The sequence below is a fragment of the Alligator sinensis genome, unplaced genomic scaffold (genome assembly GCF_000455745.1).
Source record: "Alligator sinensis unplaced genomic scaffold, ASM45574v1 scaffold907_1, whole genome shotgun sequence".
Classification (NCBI taxonomy): Eukaryota; Metazoa; Chordata; order Crocodylia; family Alligatoridae; genus Alligator; species Alligator sinensis.
In genome coordinates this window covers 3,811,455-3,821,319 of record NW_005841925.1, presented here as the reverse complement: position 1 = coordinate 3,821,319, position 9,865 = coordinate 3,811,455, and the positions used below count along the sequence as shown (strand labels likewise).

At 46.2% G+C, this 9,865-nt stretch overlaps 1 protein-coding gene across 3 annotated transcripts in view; it reads left to right on the top strand.

The window, feature by feature from the left end:
* SLC25A22 (solute carrier family 25 member 22) overlaps positions 1–9,838 on the top strand; it is a 40,052-nt gene extending 30,214 nt beyond the window's left edge. For 2 of the 3 annotated variants that reach the window (XM_025198581.1, XM_006019206.3), the window contains 4 exons: positions 501–666; positions 1,925–2,079; positions 2,646–2,721; positions 3,567–9,838. In XM_025198581.1, coding sequence (XP_025054366.1) covers positions 501–666; positions 1,925–2,079; positions 2,646–2,721; positions 3,567–3,720 — 551 coding nt within the window. In that variant the 3' untranslated portion in view covers positions 3,721–9,838. Of the gene's footprint in view, positions 1–500; positions 667–1,875; positions 2,080–2,645; positions 2,722–3,566 lie in introns of all 3 variants that reach the window. The other variant, XR_003092971.1, reaches the window with a different exon arrangement.
* The last annotated feature ends 27 nt before the right edge of the window (positions 9,839–9,865 follow it).

Genomic DNA, 9,865 nt, shown 5'->3' with positions numbered 1-9,865 from the left:
TTTCCCTGTTTTGGGGATGATTCTGGTGTCCTTCCCTGCTGAAAACCTGTGTCCTCATAGGGTTTAAAGACACAACTGTAAATGAGTCTCTTGTTCCTGGCATAGTTATAAGGGTGACTTCTCCACACTCAGGAAGTCCTGCATGATTGACTGTCTCTACCCCAGAGAAACTCAGGAGTGGAACGGTAAGGAAGGGTGAAGCTACAGGTCGGGACTTGGGGCCATTAGCCAAGTCAGGTTTGAGCTCAGGACTGGGAAAAGGGTGCTGCATGTGAGGACAGAGGAATATTTGCAGAGCGGAGTTGAGAGCTTGCAGGGCACCTGGCTGCTTTCAGCTGATGCTCTCAGTCTCTTCCTGTCACAAGCATCCAGTTCACACCATAAAGGTCTCTTCCTTTCTGAAACAAGCACCCCTGTCCATTGCCCATGAGCAGCACCATTACTGTGCACTGTGTTTTCTATAGTAGGCATTTGTCATTAATGCTCCAACTTCCATGCAGCTGCTCAGAAGAAGCTAATGGCAACACAGGCCCAGATATCCTCTTCCACTGGGGCAGCAGAGTCTGTTGTTGAGAGACGGACCACAGCAACCCAAATCACCCGGGAGCTACTTCGAAGCAAAGGCATTGCAGGACTTTACAAGGGCCTTGGGGCCACGCTGCTAAGGTAAGACAGTGCTCACTGAGCACAGCAGGCATCTTTACCTGTAAACCCCATTTTAAGGAACTAAAGCAATACTGGGTGCAGTCCCTTCCAGTAGTGCTGCTGTCATACCTGGGGCTACTTACCAGGTGGTGCTGCCTTCTGAATCATTGTCAGATGCCATTGTCTGTGGGAGGAGAATCCTGATTCAGGAGTCAGAAAAAATGGGGTCAGCGAGAGGAGAATTGGGACTGTAGTGCTTTTGTATGGGATGGAGAGAGGAAGTTTAGAATGCCAGGTGGCTTCCCCTTGCACTTCCATATGGGTTCTTGTGTAGGGGTTCTTACCTTGCACCCATGACTGGCTGCTTTCCAGTAGCTCCCTGGGGAGCATGACTAACAACACCTCTTGTATGGTACATGTTCTCCCTCTGGAGAGAAGGCAGCAAAAATGTGTGGCATACAGCATCTGGGTTGGTTGGGTGTTGCATCGGATTCTTATTTTGCATGGGAGGGTACAGGGTGGGTTCTTGTCATACGCCCATTGCTTTCTCTAGCCAATGGAGCAAGGTCAAAAAAAGTTATGTTGCACTAAAGGGAGCAAGGTTGGCAATAGCCTCAGTTCATGGTTTGTTTCATCATCTCAGAGTGGCTCTTGGGAATATTCTGTCTTTCTCACAGATGAGCTGTGTCCTAATCACAGACAGTTTCCTTGTGCCAGAGGAGCACAAATATCAACCAGAGTCTTTTTGCCCCAGAGCTTGAGGCAGTCTCTAGATATCATGGCTCCGGGTCACAGAGAGCCTTTGAGATGAGGCCTAAAACCTTGAACAGGGTATATTCTGTGGGAAGCTGGTATCTGTAAGGACTCTTATCTAGGCTCTTTTGTTTTCAGGTGACTGATTCTCCAGGAAAGCACTAGTAATAACAACACCTCACAGAAGTAACGGGGAGGGGAGATGGAATGTAACCCACTTAATTAAAAATGGATAAAAATCTATAACTATGAACAACCTGGGCCAGATCCTCAGCTGGTGTCAGCCTGAAGGTCCATTGACTTCAGCTGAGCTGAGGATCTGAGCCCCTGGCTTCACCTATAGGATGTAGAAACTGTAGATGAAACATCCTTCTCAGCTTCCCCCTTGCACATCATGTTCGTAGCTGGGAAAAGGGGGATACCTGGAGCCTTGCTTGACTTACGAAGTTTGTTGCCCTTTCTCCTCTGAACTGGCAGATTGGTGCCAGGTTGTGGCTCTGCTCCTCACTCTTCTGATTCCCCACAGAGATGTCCCATTCTCCATTGTTTACTTCCCACTGTTTGCAAACCTGAACAAGCTGGGCCAGAAGAGCCCAGACGTCAAGGCTCCGTTCTACGTGTCCTTCCTCTCTGGGTGCTTAGCAGGCAGCACAGCAGCAGTGGCTGTCAACCCTTGTGATGGTGAGTCCTGGGTGATCAGTGCTGTTGGTCTTAAGGGCAGTGACAAGGAGCTGCTTTTTTTTTTTTTTTACAAACCGCAAAGCTGTCTGGGAGAACCCCCTCCCTTTATAGGGAGTTGGTAAAGTAGATTGAGGCGGCAGAAGAGGTGTGGTGTTGCCAGAGGGGGCTGGGGGTGTGACTGGGACAGATTTGATTTTTTTTTTTTTGGGATGCCTCAATGTTTAGGTGCCTATTTGTAGATTCTTTAGAAGGCTGAGTTTTCAGAAAATGCTGAATTTTTCAGAATCTGATCCTCTTAATGTGTTTGAAGTTAGGATATCTATAAATAAGAAGGCACTCAATCTGAGCCAGTTCTGAAAATTTTGGCAGGTCTGGAGTTGCCTAGCTCTTATTTACACTCATTAGTGTAGTTTAATTTCTGGTCCTTGATCCGAGTCCCTTGGTCACTCTACTAAAGCTGCTGAGCAGTGTGCAAAGTATTTGATGAGAGCTCTGGTGAAGGGAAGAGCACTGTATATAACTAGAGTTACTTAAACCACTTCTTCCCTCTCTTTCTTTTCCCTTAGTAATCAAGACAAGACTGCAGTCCTTGCAGAGAGGAGTCAATGAGGACACATACTCAGGAATCCTAGACTGTGCTAGGTAAAAGCTCTTCACAGTGCTTACCAGCTGATCAAATGGCAAGATCTAGTGGCCTGCTTTCAGGACAGGACCATGGTTTTGCAGCATGATGGGACTGCTTCTTAACTGTGTCTTATCTCAACATCTCAAAGTGTACACTCCTTAGATAAGGGTAATGGGATTAGTGTCCCATTCAACCGACATCTCCAGCCCATGTATCCTGAAAGGAAGTAGGGAATTAAAAAAAAAAAGTCCAGAACTCAATCCTGTCCATACAGAATTCTTGCCCCAGAGAGGAAGGTGTGCCAGACAATCCATGAAGGTTACCAAGGACTTTGCTCTTTGGTAGTGCGTGGAAGGTGGTACAGGGAGGAGCATCAATGTAAAACCCTCAGGGACAGAGTGTGGTGTTGTGGGGGGTTTGTGGTGGCCAGCACCTATCAGCTTCTCCGCAACCCTATCTAGCCTGATAGAATCCACAGAGGAGTCTTTGAAATCATAAGAAATGTAAAGCCGTGTGCAGTATTCCTTCCCAAAAATGATAGGTCCTGTTGTGATAGACTGGACTTTGGACCTGAGGACAGCCTTAACCCATGCCTGGCGATGAGGAGATGCTGGATCTATTATGTTCATGCAAATTGCCCTACCAGCTCAGAGCAGTGAGAGGGATCTAGAAGCAGGAGTCCGTACTGCCTTGAGGCTGTAGGACTAGCTTAATTGTTGGAGAGGAAGGTAACTGGCTCCTAAATCTCCTGCGAGGCTAAGCACTAGAAGGATGCCGAGAGCCACACCATTCGTCTGCCTGGCATGTGCATGGGGGGCCCAGGGATGTCAACTCATGCTGAGTCTCTCTTGTGTCTCTGTAGGAAAATCTGGCAGAAGGAGGGCCCCATGGCCTTCCTAAAGGGGGCGTACTGCAGAGCGCTGGTCATTGCCCCACTCTTCGGCATTGCACAAGTCGTCTACTTCATTGGGATCGCAGAATTCCTCCTGGACCTGTTCCCGAAGCGCCGAAACTAATCATTGCGCGCACCCTCCTCCAGTGAGCATTCATCCCTGTGTTCGTCGTCATATTGATGGTGTCAGAGCAACAGCACAAAGGGTTAGAGCAGAAAACACCGAAGGGTGAACATTTTCTCCACACACAAATTCCTTCTGCCTCTCAATACAGGGCATCCCCTCCACTCCTCCTAAGGACAGTACCAAGTTATATGCATATCTATTATTATTTTTATTGTCATTCTTAAAGACTGGTTAGCACAGACTGCTAATTGGGGTCTTCTCCCAGGAACAGGGGCGAAGAAACTGCCATGCCATGCCGGAATAGCCAGCAAGTCGAGGAGGAGCGCAGGAAGAACTCTCTTTGTTCCCTCAGCCTCTTTCCTGGTGTGGGAGGCCTCTAGGTGAGACCAGGCCCCCTCATGCCATGTAAAGGGAGGCCCGTTATTGTTGATGGAGGAGATGGATCAATGCTGGAATCAAAGTTTCTTGTTCTGAAACCCCTTTAAAATGAGCTGGACTTCAGTGAACTTTTTTGAGATCAGAAGAGGGGAAAGGGTTTAATTATGTTGTTCTGTTTTGGGTTTTTTTGGGTTTTTTTTAATCAAAGGGACTTTCCCTTAAATAGGGGCCATGGGGCACATTTGGGTGAGATGTATGCTACAATTACTTGTGACCTGTATGCTCTGTGAGGAGTATGTCCATGGGATCATGTTGTTGTCTTCAGGCACATCAGTGCTTAGGGACAGGTGGGAGAAGGGAGGACTTTGTGACTTGGGATCAACTTTTTATTTATTCAGGAAAGAAGAAATCAATTACATTCCTTAAGTCAGCCTGGGTCCAATGTGTCAAGCTGTTGCTATACCCAGCATACTGGCTGTCTGTATCTTTCAGCCTGCCTCTCACATGCATGTTCTACACGTGTGTGTCCACAGCCACAAAGGATTGCTTAGAAGTTGGTCTCTGGGTTAGGCCTCTTTTGTTGAAGATCATGGTAGACCAGATCCAAGGCTGGCCTTGGTTGTTGTAGCCCCTTTCAGGTCTGTTAGCTCTGAAGTCAGTGGAACTCTTGTGACATGCTGGCAGGGATCTGGCCCAGCATTCATGTCTCATCTTATCCAGACCAAAAGTGGGTTGTGGGAAAGAAAATGAGACCAGAGTCTACTTAAATCCCCACGAGGGCCTAGTCCTAATTGCTGTAAACCTTGCCTCAAGGGCCAGATCTAGTATTACTTAAATGTTTTCCCAGAGGGGTCAGAGAACATAGATCCTGAGAGGCAAGTTGACTCTAACCAAGCCCAAGGCCTGTATGCATCTGGTTGCAGAATTGAGACCTAGATCCCAGAATCTTGACCTTTTGTTCACTTTTGGGGGTAGTGAATAGACACACGCAACTAATTCTGTTAAAGGGACACTGTTCAGGTAAAATCATGTATTAGCAGACCAAAATTTTTCTTACCTATGTTCCTGTTTGGCTTATTTTGTATGGAAGGACTGAAAATCCATTGTGTTCTTCCCTGTTGTTACTATTTATTCTATTTGTTGCACTGCACTTGGCTCCAGTATTTATACTCACCTTGGCCACTGCTCTTGCTTTATAATCTGCTTCACTTTCTGCTTCTCTAAGTGCTGTTTGTTTCAGACACCATTGGGGAATATTTAAATTAAATTTAAAAGCACAGTTTCCACTTACAAATCTGTTTCTATTTCAACATGTTAGCTTCCTGACTGTGTCCCTTTACCTTAGAAAAGGTTGTTATACAAACTTCCTTGTTTATCTGTCACTCTGCTGCTGTGAATTGATTTTTGTTTTTAATAACTCTATCCTGTACATGGAAAGGAATCTGTGCATAGATGATTTTTCTCTTCATGACAGATTTCTATGATCGGTTCAGTGCTGTGACACTTGTCACTCTTGATTCCTCTAGCTGAATTAAAAAAAATGTTTAAGGTGACCCATTTCTGATTATTCTGCGATGTATAAAGGAGGCCTGAGAGTTCTAGGGTTTCTTGAAGGTGTTTTTTTTTTTTTTTTTACCTTTCTTGGCTTTATGTGCAAATTTCAGGTATGAGTTGGGCTGTGAAACTATAGGATGATAGGAAACTGCTAGATGGATAACTTCCCTTTCAACTTCCATTCTCTTGTGGAAGGCATTTATAGTTACCATGTCAAATGTTTTTTATTTCTTCTCTTAAAACAGCAAAACTTTCAGTCCTCCTTTATACTTTGTGAGGAAACAGGCAGGAACACCAGCCTTCCTTTTTGAGCAGTCCTTTTGTGGATGACCTTTTAGTATCTTTCCAAGATATGGAAAGGGGATAATGGTCAAATAGAAGGACAAAAATATGTGTGGGGCTTACAATTTGGGGTTAAAAACCATATTGTGTCAGAACAAAATGAAGGGCTTCCATAGCAAAGCTAGGGGGAAGAGGCCTGTATATTACTCCACCATGGATCTCTGCTTGGCTCCTGTTCCATTTAACATAGAGATTCGGAGCAGCAATATTGCTGATTTGGCCACGGAAAAGCCACTTGATGGCCTCTGGAAACAGTCCAGGGAAAATTATCCCTCCTAAAATTCTGACAGGAGCAAGGGCAGCTCTCTGGGGTCTGGCATTTTTTTGAAAGATTGCTGCCTGGCATTGCTGCAGCAGCTGTCTTTACCTGGTGGCCTTGAATGCTTCAAGTCCATGATGGTTAGGTTAGCATTTAACAAACCTTCCTGTCTTAAACCCTGTGCATTCCTGGCAGGGGTGCCTGCTGCCCCTCCATGGATGCTGCAGGTGTCTGTGTTGTCTTGACTAACCGTAGAGGTCTGGGTTTGGCAGCTGTGGCCTGCCAACTAAACTGGGATAAACTTCACTAGTGTAAACTGTATCTTCACTTCTGTTTGTGCCAGCGGCTCATGTCCCCATGTGGGCAAAGCCCTGAGTGTGGCACTAGAGACCAAATGGAAGTGCCTAATTCTGCACACCCCTCCCCACCCGGTGGCACAGTTCCACAAGAGCCAGTACTTGCCTTCAGTGACTGCTGTAAGTACCAGGGTAGGTGCCACAGTGCTCAACAACTGGCTCAGGTCATACGGTCACCTTGCTGAGTCCAGACCCCAAATTCTACCCCACCGGAGACCCACGCCCATGTTATTGCTTGGGCAGAAGTTTAGCTCAGTCCAGTAAGAAGCTCTGCCTGAGCAGGGTCAGATCCTAAGGCAAGGCAAGTCCTGCATCATCTCTGCAGTAGAAAATACAGTGCCACCCTCTTCTAGCCTAAGACTGGGGCAAGGAGCTTGCAACCCCTGCCTCATAGGCAGGGTTTTCAGAGCTGGCCAGAATCCAGAGACCTGGGGTTTATGCACATACGCCTTTCTCACTGGCTTTGAAATCAGTGGTGTGTGCGCTAGCCTTTTTGGTTGTGGGTCCTTTGGTGAGAAAAATGCATGGGGGGAGCGATGCCTGAGACTGGTATAAGGGAGAAGAGGCTTCTTGAACAAGGATTTTCACACTTACTTTGGAAGGATCTGTCCACTTTCCTGTTATCTGGGGACTAGTCCTCCTGCTCCTCCAGCAGGCAATGGTCTGGAATGCAGCACGTGCTGATGTTCTTCTGCATGACAGGTGGGAGTTCTCCTCTGCTGTATTTCCTGAAGATCCCAGTTGCTTTTGCTTTTCTGTTTTGGAATTGGTATTGGGGTTTGCCACACAAGCTGCTTCAGGAGCTCGTATGGAAGCACATTGATCTGATGAAGCTGGATGCTCCTGAGACTGCTCCCTGTTGCAAGAGAAATTGGTGTCTGTGACCTCAAAATGGCTTCTCTGTCCCAACACCTCAAAGATTCCAAATGTGTGAAACCTTTTCTATTGTTTGTGTAGGGTACTCGTCCTTCCCCCTTGCATATGTGTTTCCTTTTGTAGGACGTATCTTTGGTACAAGGCTCTTGCAGGTTGGTTTCAGTGGCATGGGCAATCACTTGTGGCTTATGCATTTGGGGGGGCTTCCCCTTACTTTAATGCAAAGAATGTTATGAAAAACTTTTTTTTGAATTGGCTTCCAGTTTCGGCTGCTCTGTCTATGGGCTCACAACCTGATGCTGTCTTGGGTCACGGTTTTTCAGAAGAGCTGAGCCCCGTCTTCTAATTGACCTTGATGGGAGTTGGTGGTACTTGGTGCTTCTGAAAAATCTGGCTCTAGACTTCTTGAAATGGGTGTCCAAAATGTTTTTAGAACTAGAAATCTTGAGCATATCTCTTGAAGAGGCCTCCAAGTAGTTAAGGGTTGGGTTGGAAGAATGCAAACTAAAAAAACTTGGGACTGCCTAAATGCAGACCCCTTTCCACCCCGCCACATACACGCACACGTGCACGGAAGTATGTACCCACTCTCCCAGAGTGAGCTGTAATGAGTATCTTGCAGGTGAAGTTGACAGGTGAAGCTTATGGTAGGTCATATTATCCTTCCCACTCACTGTTGTAGTCACCAAGGAAATGGTCTATAGGATAGAGGAAGATAAACATTTGTAGTATCTGTGCTATTCCTGTAGGGTGCTAGCAATCCTATTGAATTGCCTCTGGAATTTCTTTCTTGTTGGTGATAGTGTTTTGACATGGCTTTCTCCTCCCTTTCAACTGCTTTTTGGTAACCTGTGACATCAGAGTCCACAATCTAGGATATCCATGATTTCGCTGAACAGCAGCTCTTGGATGTACTAGTCACTGGTCAATTAATGGAGACTGCATTTCTGTGCACTGCAGGGACCCCTGGTCATCCCATGTCCACTTGAAACATCACTATGGAGCCCAACTGGTTTGGTCTATTAGGAGCTCTTTCTAAGAAAAACATACCAAGGGCAAAAATGAAGAAACTGGCTTGTTCAGTCTCTAGGAGCTGAGATCTTTGGTCCTAGCTGCTTCATTTCATCTTCTGTAACGCCATGCTGCCTTTGCCCTCCAGTTCTGCTTGTAGTCCCCAAAGGCTGTCTGCACTGGAGAAGTCGTCTAAAAGTGGTTTAAATGCCATTCAGCTAAACCAGTCCTAAAACTGGTCCAGAACTGTATCTTGGCCCTAGATGGAAGTGATTTAAGCCAGCCTGGCATATTTTGTAACTGAATCTCTTCTGGGACTGGGAGTTCTAGGTTAGGTTTTCAAACCCATGTTTAGTTGACCCAGTTGTGATGTGTCTGTCTTAACCAATCCTTACTGCCAAGGCTGTGTCACATCCTGGTGGTGCAGTGAAGTGCAGAGACCCACGTGCAAGGGAGCCCTAATGAGAACCAAGTGGATAGCACAACATGGCATTGGCTGAATGCTTCAGTTGCCAGCAAATATGGCTGCTGCAACAGTGTCATCTCAGCCTTCAACAGGTGGCTCTTACCCCACATCTGCATCTGCTGGATAAGGTTAGTATTTGGAAGAGAAGGAATGTTGTGTAGTAGTTTGTTACAAGCACTGAGGCATGAATTCTAGGAGAGATCCCTGGTTCTGCTCCTGACTCTCTCCCTGTAAGACCAAGGGAAAACTGCTACCTACCTACCTCACTCACAGAGATGTGGAGGCTTAATCTATTTGCAGCCACACCTTTGAGATGCTGTGGCAATGCAGTCTGTGGTTGTTTTTAATAGTCATGGTTGCCTGTCCTTTGAAGTATGAACTGGACTCCACATTTAAGCTGAACTAAGTGAAGTGATTTGCTGGGTTTTTGTAGACCTGGTTAAGGGAGGATGTGGTAGCCAGAAAAGTTCTAGTCTTTGGATTAGATCTTCAGCTCTTGTAAATCAAAAGACAGGAATATAAATAGTCTATCAAGAATGGTATGTAGCCAAGGCTCCTCGATCTAGTGACTCCTCCGGAGCTTCTCAAAGCCACTGTAATAACTGGACTGTTAGGGCACCAACACACATGCAGCAAGGCTGCTCCAACATGCTGTACTTATAGTGTGTTGGAGCAGACTTGATTAATCGAGTCTGCTGGAGCATGGTAATTGCCATGCTCCAGCAGACTCCAGTATCTCATGTATTAGCATCCTTGTGCTGCAAAATGTTGGCAGGGGCATTTTAAGTAAAGCTTATTTGACAGGCTTTAATTAAAGCATCCCCAATGCCATTTTTCATCATGGGGATGCTTATACACGAGACGCTCTGGGTGTTTTCGAAGCCGCTCTAATTAAAGCAC